A 15,087-nucleotide genomic window follows, 5' to 3' on the forward strand; every position below is an offset into this window, starting at 1 on the left:
GAGTAAAAGTGAGAGAGATGAAGGGGAAGGGGTCAAGGACATATGGGGGTGAGCAAGCTGAATGAAACCCACCAATAAGACAAAGGGGAAAGTGTGGATGAAATGGAAAAGGAACAAACCAACTAACAAACGAAAAGATGTGAGGGAGAGAGGGGAAAAAAAAAACCACAATAACCTGGAAAAAGCGAGTGTGGGTTCAGTTGGGGGTAGAAAATATGAGTATGGATGGGGGATGACCTGTGGTAGTGGTGAACGGTGAACAGCTGTCCTTTGATGCTCTGGAGGGAGGAAATGGATTGAACTAATTGGGGAAGTTTGCTCAAACATAGCAACATTGCCACATGTGTGAGGCAGGCTGGTCAAGGTGGGCGAGAGTACATCCAATAAAGGATGTGAGTGTCCAAGAGGAGGGTTTTGTAAAGGCTCGTGGCTTAGAGGTGATTCATTGACCTAGCTTGGGATGGATGTGTGATTGGAGCAGAAACATTTGAAGTTGGAAAACCAAAGAGTGATGAGGGGAGGGCTGTGACTTTAATGAAGAAAGTTGAAAGCCTGGACAAATGGCTGGTAGGGTCTGGAGAGAGACTTCTGGAAAGGCCGGACAAACCACTCCTGCAGTTCCATAGGAGACTGGAAACTGCTGTGAATTGGATCAGACTCTGGACAGGTGAAGTCCAACTTCGGTTTGTGACACACCTGGCGTCACAACCACATGCTGGCGGAAGTCTCAAGTTATCAATGTCATCCACTGAACTTTTGCAATGCGGCTCCCCTCAAAATCCCTTCCCATGGAAACCTTTGTACCTTCACTTTCTTGTGTTTATGTACGACAGGTATACACATTATTGACATGCGGTGTTCAAAAAGATTCTACAAAATAAGATGGTCCCAGACAAGAGGAAAATCCATCGTCCTGAGAACATGTTGAACACCCTATACTCTGTGAGGGACCATGGTGGTTGTCTGAGCGTTCCATAGACCATCAGATCTATTCTTTAGTGAGTCGACCTCGGTATAACATTTTCCTTTTTCAGACGAAAACCCTTTTTCGTAAGGTGATCATTCATGGACGAGGTTATCAACAGTGAGCTTTTCGTATCACGTGCAGGTGATGGTCCATATGCAGGCGATGGCTGCATCATTTTCTGGGGGCATGGCTGTGCCGATGATCCAGTGACCCCATTCTCATGACAGGCAGAGTCAACCCACCTGGTGTTAATTCAACAGTCGCGCTGTCGTTGCTGTGTTAATGAGTCAACCCACCCTCTCCACCTCATCACAATATTGATTCCTCAATCCCTTCACCTCGTCACAATATTGATGCCTCGATCCCCCTTCACCTCCTCACAATATTGATTCCTCAATCCCCCTTCACCTCATCACAATATTGATTCCTCAATCCCCCTTCACCTCATCACAATATTGATTCCTCAATCCCCCTTCACCTCCTCACAATATTGATTCCTCAATCCCCCTTCACCTCATCACAATATTGATTCCTCAATCCCCCTTCACCTCGTCACAATATTGATGCCTCAATCCCCCTTCACCTCCTCACAATATTGATTCCTCAATCCCCCTACATCTCCTCACAATATTGATTCCTCAATCCCCCTTCACCTCCTCACAACATTGATTCCTCAATCCCCCTCCACCTCTTCACTATTGATTCCTCAATCCCCCTCCACCTCATCACAACATTGATTCCTCAATCTCCTGCCACCTCATCACAATATTGATTCCTCAATCCCCTTCCACCTCATCACAATATTGATCCCTCAATCCCCCTCCACCTTATCACAACATTGATTCCTCAAGCCCCCTCCACCTCCTCACAATATTGATTCCTCAATCCCCTTCCACCTCATCACAATATTGATCCCTCAATCCCCCTCCACCTTATCACAATATTAATTCCTCAATCTCCATTCATCTCATCCCAATATTGATTCCTCAATCCCCCTCCACCTCCTCACAACATTGATTCCTCAAATCCCCCTTCACCTCTTCACTATTGATTCCTCAATCCGCCTCCCCCTCATCACAACATTGATTCCTCAATCCCCCTCCACCTCATCACAACACTGAATCCTCAATCTCCCTTCACCTCTTCACTATTGATTCCTCAATCCCCCTCCACCTCATCACAACATTGATTCCTCAATCTCCCGCCACCTCATCACAATATTGATTCCTCAATCTCCCGCCACCTCATCACAATATTGATTCCTCAATCCCCCTCCACCTCATCACAACACTGATTCCTCAATCTCCCTTCACCTCTTCACTATTGGTTCCTCAATCCCCCTCCACCTCATCACAACATTGATTCGTCAATCCCCCTCCACCTCATCACTATTGATTCCTCAAGCCGCCTCCCCCTCATCACAACATTGATTCCTCAATCCCCCTCCACCTCAGCACAACACTGATTCCTCAATCCCCCTCCACCTCATCACTATTGATTCCTCAAGCCGCCTCCCCCTCATCACAACATTGATTCCTCAATCCCCCTCCACCTCAGCACAACACTGATTCCTCAATCTCCCTTCACCTCTTCACTATGAGATCCTCAATCCCCCTCCACCTCATCACTATTGATTCCTCAATCCGCCTCCACCTCATCACTATTGATTCCTCAATCCCCCTCCACCTCGTCACAACACTGATTCCTCAAATCCCCCTTCACCTCTTCACTATTGAATCCTCAATCCGCCTCCCCCTCATCACAACATTGATTCCTCAATCCCCCTCCACCTCATCACAACACTGATTCCTCAATCTCCCTTCACCTCTTCACTATTGATTCCTCAATCCCCCTCCACCTCATCACAACATTGAATCCTCAATCCCCCTCCACCTCATCACTATTGATTCCTCAATCCGCCTCCACCTCATCACTATTGATTCCTCAATCCACCGCCCCCTCATCACAACATTGATTCCTCAATCCCCCTCCACCTCATCACAATATTGATTCCTCGATCCACCTCCACCTCATCACTATTGATTCCTCAATCCACCTCCCCCTCATCACAACATTGATTCCTCAATCCACCTCCCCCTCATCACAACATTGATTCCTCAATCCCCCTCCACCTCATCACAACACTGATTCCTCAATCCCCCTTCACCTCTTCACTATGGATTCCTTAATCCTCCTCCACCTCCTCTCAATATTGATACCTCAATCTCCGTTCACCTCATCACAATATTGATTCCTCAAACCCCACTCCACCTCTTCACTATTGAATCCTCAATCCTCCTCCCCCTCATCTCAATATTGATTCTTCAATCCCCCTTCACCTCCTCACAATATTGATTCCTCAATCTCCGCTTACCTCATCACAATATTGATTCTTCAATCCCCCTCCCCCTCATCACAACATTGATTCCTCAATCCCCCTCCACCTCATCACAACTTTGATTGCTCAATCCCCCTTCACCTCTTCACTCTTGATTGCTCAATCCTCCTCCACCTCATCACAATATTGATTCCTTTATCCCCCTCCATCTCCCCACAATATTGATTCCTCAATCCCCCTCCACCTCATCACAACATTGATTCCTCAATCCCCCTCAACCTCATCACAACTTTGATTGCTCAATCCCCCTTCACCTCTTCACTCTTGATTGCTCAATCCTCCTCCACCTCATCACAATATTGATTCCTTTATCCCCCTCCACCTCCTCACAATATTGAATCCTCAATCCCCCTCCACCTCATCACAACATTGATTCCTCAATCCCCCTCAATCTCATCACAACTTTGATTGCTCAATCCCCCTTCACCTCTTCACTCTTGATTGCTCAATCGGCCTCCACCTCATCACAATATTGATTCCTTTATCCCCCTCCACCTCTTCACAATATTGAGTCCTCAATCCCCCTCCACCTCAGCACAACACTGATTCCTCAATCCCCCTCCACCTCATCACTATTGATTCCTCAAGCCGCCTCCCCCTCATCACAACATTGATTCCTCAATCCCCCTCCACCTCAGCACAACACTGATTCCTCAATCTCCCTTCACCTCTTCACTATGAGATCCTCAATCCCCCTCCACCTCATCACTATTGATTCCTCAATCCGCCTCCACCTCATCACTATTGATTCCTCAATCCTCCTCCACCTCGTCACAACACTGATTCCTCAAATCCCCCTTCACCTCTTCACTATTGAATCCTCAATCCGCCTCCCCCTCATCACAACATTGATTCCTCAATCCCCCTCCACCTCATCACAACACTGATTCCTCAATCTCCCTTCACCTCTTCACTATTGATTCCTCAATCCCCCTCCACCTCATCACAACATTGAATCCTCAATCCCCCTCCACCTCATCACTATTGATTCCTCAATCCGCCTCCACCTCATCACTATTGATTCCTCAATCCACCGCCCCCTCATCACAACATTGATTCCTCAATCCCCCTCCACCTCATCACAATATTGATTCCTCGATCCACCTCCACCTCATCACTATTGATTCCTCAATCCACCTCCCCCTCATCACAACATTGATTCCTCAATCCACCTCCCCCTCATCACAACATTGATTCCTCAATCCCCCTCCACCTCATCACAACACTGATTCCTCAATCCCCCTTCACCTCTTCACTATGGATTCCTTAATCCTCCTCCACCTCCTCTCAATATTGATACCTCAATCTCCGTTCACCTCATCACAATATTGATTCCTCAAACCCCACTCCACCTCTTCACTATTGAATCCTCAATCCTCCTCCCCCTCATCTCAATATTGATTCTTCAATCCCCCTTCACCTCCTCACAATATTGATTCCTCAATCTCCGCTTACCTCATCACAATATTGATTCTTCAATCCCCCTCCCCCTCATCACAACATTGATTCCTCAATCCCCCTCCACCTCATCACAACTTTGATTGCTCAATCCCCCTTCACCTCTTCACTCTTGATTGCTCAATCCTCCTCCACCTCATCACAATATTGATTCCTTTATCCCCCTCCACCTCCCCACAATATTGATTCCTCAATCCCCCTCCACCTCATCACAACATTGATTCCTCAATCCCCCTCAACCTCATCACAACTTTGATTGCTCAATCCCCCTTCACCTCTTCACTCTTGATTGCTCAATCCTCCTCCACCTCATCACAATATTGATTCCTTTATCCCCCTCCACCTCCTCACAATATTGAATCCTCAATCCCCCTCCACCTCATCACAACATTGATTCCTCAATCCCCCTCAATCTCATCACAACTTTGATTGCTCAATCCCCCTTCACCTCTTCACTCTTGATTGCTCAATCGGCCTCCACCTCATCACAATATTGATTCCTTTATCCCCCTCCACCTCTTCACAATATTGAGTCCTCAATCCCCTTCCACCTCAGCACAACACTGATTCCTCAATCCCCCTCCACCTCCTCACAATATTGATTCCTCAATCCTCCTCCACCTCATCACAATATTAATTCCTCAATCCCCCTCCACCTCCTCACAATATTGATTCCTCAATCCCCTTCCACCTCCTCACAATATTAATTCCTCAATCCTCCTCCACCTCCTCACAATATTGATTCCTCAATCCTCCTCCACCTCATCACAATATTAATTCCTCAATCCTCCTCCACCTCCTCACAATATTCCTCAAACCTCCTCCACCTCCTCACAATATTGAATCCTCAATCCCCCTCCACCTCCTCACAATATTAATTCCTCAATCCTCCTCCACCTCCTCACAATATTAATTCCTCAAACCTCCTCCACCTCCTCCCAATATTAATTCCTCAATCCCCCTCCACCTCCTCACAATATTGATTCCTCAATCCCCCTCCACCTCCTCACAATATTGAGTCCTCAATCCCCCTCCACCACCTCACAATATTGATGCCTCAATCTCCGTTCACCTCATCACAATATTAATTCCTCAATCCCCCTCCACCTCCTCACAATATTAATTCCTCAATCCCCCTCCACCTCCTCACAATATTAATTCCTCAATCCTCCTCCACCTCATCACAATATTAAATCCTCAATCCTCCTCCACCTCCTCACAATATTGAATCCTCAATCCCCCTCCACCACCTCACAATATTAATTCCTCAAACCTCCTCCACCTCCTCACAATATTGATGCCTCAATCCCCCTCCACCTCCTCACAATATTGATACCTCAATCCCCCTGCACCTCATCACAACATTGATTCCTCAATCCCCCTCCACCTCATCACAACACTGATTCCTCAATCCCCCTTCACCTCTTCACTATTGATTCCTTAATCCTCCTCCACCTTCTCTCAATATTGATTCCTCAATCTCCGTTCACCTCATCACAATATTAATTCCTCAAACCCCACTCCACCTCTTCACTATTGATTCCTCAATCCTCCTCCCCCTCATCATAATATTGATTCCTTTATCCCCCTCCACCTCCTCACAATATTGAGTCCTCAATCCTCCTCCACCACCTCACAATATTGATTCCTCAATCCCCCTCCACCTCCTCACAATATTGAATCCTCAATCCCCCTCCACCACCTCACAATATTGATGCCTCAATCTCCGTTCACCTCATCACAATATTGAATCCTCAATCCCCCTCCACCTCCTCACAATATTGAATCCTCAATCCCCCTCCACCACCTCACAATATTAATTCCTCAAACCCCCTCCACCTCTTCACAACATTGTTTCGTCGTCCTCCTCAGAGTTGCTCCACTACTCATCACACCACAGGTACCTCGATCTCCCACCAGTGTAATCACCTGCCTCCAGGGCGTGGCGTCCACCTGTCCATGAAATAGACGGAGTCGGTGTCGAGAGAGACAGCGCGCTCTTCTGAGGACGTGAGGACGTTGTCTCGCTTTTCGCATGGCGCAGCTCCCGGTCGTTCCACCTCGTTTTCCCGTCCTCCTCATCTTCCTGTCCTTCGCCCCGGTCTTTTCTCATGAGTTTCCCTCGCACCCCGCCCGGCCCGGCGAGCGATCCGCGCGCTCCCCCCGCACCTGTGCCGACGCGCGGGGTCGACCCCGCAGGTGCGACCCCCCTTTTGAGAACGTGGCGTTCGGTGCGCGCGTCGATGCGAGCGCGACGTGCGGCGAACGCGGCCCCGAGCGTTACTGCGCGCAGGGTCAACGGGACCAGCACGGCGGGGGAGCCTGGAAAATGGCGTGCGGCGTGTGCGAGCGGGGCCATCACGGAGCACAGCTTCTCACGGACTCTCACAGCGACCTGCGACCCACCTGGTGGCAAAGTCCCAGCCTGCGTAGCGGCCGCGGCCCCCCGAGTCCGGTGAACCTCACGCTGCGCCTCGGTGAGACTCGTCTCGTGTTTCGTCATCATTTACCTTTCCGTACCATTTATTGCTTCTCAATCCAAGTTAAAGAAGGAAACTTCCACCGACAAAACGCCATTTGGACCCTTTTTCTGTGCTGTATCCCTTTCTCATTCATGTTAATCATGTATATATATATATCCACGTGATAGGAAAGTGTTTAGTTCCATACCGCAGTCATATAGATTCGTCCTATAGGTAAAGCAGGTTTCCGAAGAGGAAGAGGTGCGACACATGAAATCACAAATCTCAAGTGGATCTTGGAAGAAGCAAGGGAATATCGCAGGAAGGTGTTTCTCTGTTTGTGTGGATTATAGCAAAGCTTTGGATTGTGGTGATCATGGATTGATGTGGATTATGCTGAGATAAATGGGGTTGTTGGCGACACCTGATATGTCTGATAAGAAGCCTGTAGACGAAACCAGAAGCTACATTAGGAACAGGATACAGATCATTAATAACCAATGAGAACTGAGTATTGACAAAGATCTGGAAAGGTAAAGATGTGACGATACAAACCAAGAGGAGGCCGGTGAATACTGTGGTATTTCTAGTTACAATGTATTGATGTGCGTCATGGACTGAAAAACAGAGAAAGGAAGAAGCAGATTGACACTTGTTGGTGTTGTTGTTGTTGGATTGCTCCGGACAGTTCTCTGGAACCAGCCTGTGGCACAGAGACAGCCAATCAATCTCCAAGGAGCGACCCAGAGATCCCCCACATCCAGGATGGTGTACCCCTGCCTTCACAAAATCAGGGCCGAGACGGAGACAAGAGGGATAGGGCAGACGCACCGATTGGCACTCTAACCGTGATCACGCTGCCCTAACGAATCCGGGTAGCAGGGAAGCATGGGGAAGATTTGGCCCCCGACTTGCATTTGGGGTGCAGCCACCACAAAGAGGCGTCCCCGATAGTTGTAGATCGACAGTTTTGAAATGAGGTCTTGGAGATGAAAGTAAAAAAAAAATTCATGGTATGCAAAAGTAACAAAAAAATCCGTGCTTGATTAAACTAAATGGTATTCTTAGAATACTTACCCTGCGCAATCAACTTGGTGAGAGCCAACTCTTCTGTTTTTGGACATTTTTTTTTCTTCCTTTTTTTGATAGCAATATGGCTGCCAGACCACGTGAGCGATTACATCATAAATTTATATTCTCCAATATAATTGTTGCATAGACCACGCTCAATAAATTTCAAACTGATCAGACAAAGCATTGTCCCTGTCGAATTATGACGTCATGATTATGACCAATGACGTCATCATTAACAACACCTATTCCCCATGTGGAGTTCTTTACAATGAGCCACGTTTCAATTTTTTCCATGGAGCGGTTCTGGAGATATAGAGGTGCAACGTTTTTCACTTTTTCCAAGATGGCGCCGGTACTACGTGACATATATCATAATTATCATTAAAATATTCTACAGGAGGCGCTCCATCCATGGTACAAATTTCTTGTCCATCGGACTAACGGTTGTAGAGGACATTTTTTTTTTCATACTGATCAGATCAAGCGTTGTACTTGTCGAATTATGACGTCATAATGAAGGCACCGATGTCAGCATCATCATATTGTTACGGAACCCAACGTCGGCCTCTGTTCCCCTTATCGAGGGGGGGATTAATCCCCTCGTCTATGACTGACCGACGTGGTCCCCGGGGTATGACGTCACGCCCGGTCAGCGCTGGGTAGGGTATTAGGCCCAACCGTCCTATGACCTAAATACCAGCGCCTCCCGGTACGCAAGGAAACACCCCCCGCTCACGGCTGCAGCGTAATAGACTGGTTGCGCCGAGCGAAGCGAACTGCGGCGTGAGTCGTTTATCAAAGGGGCTAAACCCGATTCATATTCGTTGGCCGAATCGCGCCACGTACACTCAATCTGGAAACCTCTAAAGCGACCGAACGAGCATGAAGAAGAAGAAGACAAAGTAGGGAATAACAGGATTTATTACTAATTATATACAAATCGTCAAAAGAACCAAGGAGAAAGAAAGATACGAAAATAACTGGACAGAAAGAAGCAAGGAGACACAGTGCAAATATTAACTTATACAGACTTACTTAATAAACCCCAAGACAACATGAAGGACGGACAAACGGGTAGACTCACACGATGGATAAAGGCAGGAACGAATGGCAGGAACGAATGACAGGAGGTGGATGGCTGGACGGATGAGGTGGGATCTCCGGGCGGGAAGGATGCGGGTCCGGTCGGCGTGTGCGCGACGTGAGCAGCCGCCGTTAAAGCTCAACGCTGCGGCGTTCAAACTGCTGTGCTCCAAGCTCCGATCGTTCAAGCTGCTGTGCTCCAAGCTCCGATCGTTCAAGCTGCTGTATCTGACGCATCCCTCTCGCCACCTCCCGCGGGGGCGTTGCGGGACAGGTTATATAGGCCACACCCTCGAGCCTATGCGAACGTTCTCTCCACGCCCTCGCAAAGCCAAACCCCTCGTTCTTGGTTGGTCGGCAAGGGCTGGCTCACTCCTCCCCTCTATGACGAGGTGGAGACACGCCTTTCTTCTCCGAGATTACCTCGTGGCCAATGGAGGCAAGTGCAGCAAACCCAGCAAACCTGGCACTTTGAAGATTCCATGGGGGTGTCGGAGGGACCTATCTTATTTAATTGATGCAACGCAATGAATTAGTGGACCACAGAGCCTTATACTGACATTTATTAAGGACATAACTACTGAGGGACATCTATGATTTGCTACGTGTGTGCGATGGCCTAACTACGGACGACCTTTGATCTTTATACTACAGGGGGTGATATTTACAACAAGTTTTACATCAAATTACACACACAATTCCCAAATCCCCAACAATATCTTATTCCCCGTGGTGAGTACTTGAAAATGAGGTTTGTTTCAACTTTTTTCCATTGAGCGGTTTGGGAGATATAGAGGTGTAAAGTTTTTTGAAGATGGTGTCTGCACCACGTTACCTATGAAGTCATAATTATGAGAACAAAAATTATACAGGTGGATGACCTATGGTAAAATTTCGTGTCAATCGGACCAACGGTTGCTGAGAAAATGAATTTTAAAAATGTAGACAGACATGCACGCACGTTCGCACCCGAATGCCTAACCCTGTTTTTCGCTTCGCGAGCTCAGGGTAATTATAATTCCACTCCTAGAGCGCATAGTCTTGCCTCTCTTGTTCATTCTGAACAAATATACCATCGTTAACTGACCACGCTACCATTATGGCCCTTTTCAGATAAAAATTTCGACTCAACCAATTATGGCTGGAATACCACTTCTCTGATGACATCATCGTTCTCTCCCTCTATACCCCATGGGGAACTGATGACATTCGCCAAGTTTAAATATTTTTCGTTGAGCAGTTTTGGAGAAATTGTAATAGAAATATTTTCCTTTGATCCAATATGGCTGCCATGCCACGTGACATATGACGTCATAAATGAATTTCTTCACATCGGGTCATAAATCAGATATATGAAGTTTCTGATTTTTTGGATAAAGATTCAATTCAACCAATTGTGGCCGGAATACCACTTCACCGATGACGTCATCGTTATCACCCTGTATACCATATGGGGAGTTGATGACATATTCCGGTTTTGAGTTGATGAATTTTTTTTTGACTAGTTTTGGAGAAAATTATGTCGATTTTTTCCCCCTTTAATCCAATATGGCTGCCATACCATGTGACCTGTGACGTCGGAGTTAGCAATGAACTATTTTCCATGGGGCGCCCCTCCTATGTTAAGTTTTGCATCATTCAGACAAGCGGTTGCAGAGAAAACCATTTTTAAAGCAGATATATACAGACGTGGACACATGCACGCACAGTTTACAGTCAGGTCGGGAATCAAACCCAGATTAGGCAACTCAAAGGTAAATGCTCCCTCTACACCATCCTGTCGGACCAATGCGTGTGACGTAAACACGTTCCGCAGCCACTCACAGATCCACGGGGGCAAGACAAGCCTCTGCCGAGATATTACCAAGAAATTGGGACCAGAGTTTACTTTCTCTTTAAGGAAATAAGGATGTAGGTAAATACAAGGCTTTCATCCGCAGCTTGATGGAGTACTGCTCTCCTCTCTGGGGTGGTGCTCCTGCTTCACATGTTGCTCAGCCAGACACCGAGACCTTCAAGATTATTGGAATCTCCTGCGATGAAGCGGAGTCTATGGGCCTATCACTTTTATAATGGAGACAGGTCCCTGGTCTGTCTACCTTCTAGCACGTCCTTTCTGGTCTTGCGCCATCTGCTCTTTCAGTCCCCCCAGACCCACGTCACGTTTCTGCAGGGCACACACGGTCCACCAGCAACCCCCTTTTGGTGAAACCCTCAAAATCCAGGATCACTGCTCACCTCCACTCATTTGTACCTCTTTCCCCCCCATCTGTGGAATCTACTCCAGTATTGATAATAAGTCCTTCTCTTTCCAAATCTCTTTTTTGCTTCCGGTTTCTACAAGTCTCCCTCTATTTTGTCCCTCAACCCCGATTTTGGTTTTTTTCCCCTGTCTTTCTACTGCTCCTTTTATTCCGTTACGTCCTGGTGCGTTCTATGTCCGAACTCTTCCACGAGCCTCGACTAAATAATTAAATATTTAAGGAAAAGCAAAGCAACAGGACTTGGCCAATGGGTGAGGGCTTCTAGCTCATTTGCCATCAATTTGCTACTTTTAGTATTTTTTTGTCCACACGAGGCTGTTACTCCCAAGAGGGCCTCCTGGGATCAATGTTTAAAGTGATTCTGAGGACAGAGTATATCGCAGGTTATAATCTATCCATCAGATTTACTACGGCTGGGGGTGTATAGTCTGTAGTCGGTGCTTGGGTAATGCGCAATGATTAAAATCGAGTTGTTTCTCTCTTGGGTGAATTATTTACCGTAAGAGACACCCCTGGTGTAAATACCATCGGTGTGATGAAATTGTTGGAGCTTTCCCGACGTCGGGCCTTGTTTTTACAGGTTGTCGTATTCATTGAGAACCGCATCGACTGACTCCCAGCAACGGCACATGTAAGGAGCGAGGCTTCTTGACCGACTGCAAGATAAATTGCTTGGCCTGTCTGGATTTGCGAAAGATAAGCCGAGGGTTGCGATACAAGACTACAGAGACGAGGAATTTCAGTCGCCCTAAGAGATAGCTACACGCGGCCTAGTTTAGAACTGGCTGGCCTTGTGATCTTTCCGCATGATAACCATGGGCGGGCGGCCCGGATAGGCACCCCGTACCTGTTTGCAAGTTTCCCCTTTTGCTTGGAGATCGTATTTGTGGAAACGCTCACAAAGAAAATGTAATAGGATGGTTGGGATAACTTGGACTTAGAGGGCATAGAGGGCGTAAAGCCAGAGGACTGATCTACCAGTCCTGGGGGTTAATGGTGGACTTTAGATATCCCAAGGTGCCCTTTGGGAAGAGTCTTCAGAAGAGCATCACCTTCCCTCGAATGTCACGTTTGGCCACTTGGTTCGTGAAAGAATGACCCCACAAGAATGTGGGAATGATTGGGGCCCTTAAAGTAGTCGAAGTGGTGGTAGTAGTTGTTGTATTAGTAGTAGTATAAGTAGTAAGTAGTAAGTAGTAAGGACTTTCCTCCATCGAAAGCTAACGTCCGATTATAAAGAGGCCTCGTGGAAACCTAGCCATTCATTGGTTGACAAGGCAGGTAGACTTTTCCAGGTTGTCTGGTCCAGTAATTCATATTTTCAGTTTATAATGGCAACATTACTGATAATATATATTATTACCTCCGCCACCAAAGGTGGATGGGGGATATGTTTTCACCCCTGTCTGTTTGTCTGTTTATGAACAAAATATCTCAAGTTGTGGACGGATTCGGACGAAATTTGGCAGAGATGTAGCGTATGTGACAAGGACAAATAGATTCGATTTTGATGAAGATCTGAATATGGATTCGGATATGAGAATTATTTAATATTTAAGTGATTCTTCACCATTGGGAGATTGGGCCAAAAATGATACATAGTGCGATATCTCAAAAAGTTATGGATGGATTTGGAAGAAACTTGTTGTACAGGTTGTGTGTCTGACAAGGAAGAATCCATTAGATTTTGGTGAAGATCTGAATATGTATTCGGATATGAGGATTATATAATTTTAAAGTGATTCTTCACCATTGGGAGATCGGGCCAAAAACGATACATAGCAGAATATCTCAAAAGGTTATGGACGGATTTCGACAAAACTTGGTGGACCGGTTGTGTGTCTGACAAGGACAAATAGATTCGATTTTGGTGAAGATCTGAACATGGATTCGGATATGAGAATTATTGAATATTTAAGTGATGCTTCACCATTGGGAGAAAGGGCCAAAAACGATGCACAGCGGGATTTATCAAAAAGTTATGGACGGATTTGGACGAAACTTGTTGGACAGGTTGTGTCTCTGACCAGGAAAAATAGGTTAGATTTTGGTGAAGATCTGAATATGGATTCGGATATGAGAATTATTTAATTTTCAAGTGATTCTTCACCATTCGGAGATCGGGCCAAAAACGATACATAGCAGGATATCTCAAAAAGTTATGGACGGATTTCGACGAAACTTGTTGGACTGGTTGTGTGTCTGACAAGGACAAATAGATTCGATTTTGGTGAAGATCTGAATATGGATTCGGATATGAGAATTATTTAATTTTTTAAGTGCTTCTTCACCATTGAGTGATGTGGCCAAGCAGGTGGAGGTATGCTCTCTACTGAGTGCCGTTCTAGTTTTGACTGTGTTTATGGAGGCAGTTGTACTCAGTATTGTTTAGGTATTTACAAACTAACATTATACATGGGAAAAAGGAGAAGTTTCTGGATAAGCCCTCATGTCACCTTTTCCTTTACCCAACGGTCGCATTTCTTGTCACTTTCATCCTCGCAGAGCCTCCATGTTTGCATCTCCCTCTTTACCTGTGATATTGTGACGATAACACTTCTGTCGCCATAACCAGCGCTTGGAGTAATCTGCACTCGCCATCTCTAACTGTCTGCCCTCTTTCTAAATGAAATGAAAGTCTGTCTACCTCCACAAGCCTGCATGTCATTTTTCCTCCCTTAACTGTATTTGTGTTTTATGAAATTATTTTCACAATATCTCAGGATAATCTCCTCGTGTGTAGTTTCTCGGAACTGTCAGCAAGGGCTCCTTTGAAGTCCGAGATCACTTTAAGGAGGGTACACTCGGTAGCGTCATGGTTAAAGTGTCTGCTCTGAGTCTGGAACGTCGGTGGATCGAACCAGGGCTGAGTCATTCCAAAGACTTTTAAAATAGTACATGCTGCTTCCTTGTTTGACGCTCAACATTTAAAAAGGATAGAGCATGGACAAACAACCATAGGTTGGCAACCGTTGTGGAGGCTTGATGACCCAAATGGTCTCTTCACCCTCTGCAGACCTGGAAAAAAATCACAAACTGGTCAAACAAGTGGAACATGTCTTTCAATCCTGACAAATCTCACACTCTTACGATGTCTCTCCGGAAAGACCGACTGGACAACCCTCCCATCCACTTTCTGAATAATCCTCTCCAATAAGTTCTGTCACTCAAGCTTTTGGGTCTCACTATCTGCCATGATCTTTCCTGGAAAAACCACATTTCCAAGATGGCCTCCAAAGCCAGTCGCCGACTGGGCATCCTCCGTCGTGCGAAGTCCTTCCTTGGCACACCTGAGCTCCTCACCACATACAAGGCTTTCATTCGCAGCTCAATGGAGTACTGTTCTCCCCTCTGGGCTGGTGCTCCTGCCTCACACCCAGC

General features: G+C 46.4%; 1 protein-coding gene across 1 annotated transcript in view; it reads left to right on the plus strand.

Annotated features, from left to right (window-relative positions):
- The first annotated feature begins 6,760 nt into the window (after positions 1–6,760).
- The window catches only part of LOC137422958 (laminin subunit gamma-1-like), an 85,267-nt gene continuing 76,940 nt past the window's right edge, over positions 6,761–15,087 (plus strand). The window contains exon 1 of the mRNA XM_068109650.2: positions 6,761–7,300. Coding sequence (XP_067965751.2) covers positions 6,859–7,300 — 442 coding nt within the window. The 5' untranslated portion in view covers positions 6,761–6,858. The remainder of the gene's footprint in view (positions 7,301–15,087) is intronic.

The sequence above is a fragment of the Myxine glutinosa genome, chromosome 3, assembly GCF_964187855.1.
Source record: "Myxine glutinosa chromosome 3, kmMyxGlut1.1, whole genome shotgun sequence".
NCBI lineage: Eukaryota > Metazoa > Chordata > Myxini > Myxiniformes > Myxinidae > Myxine > Myxine glutinosa.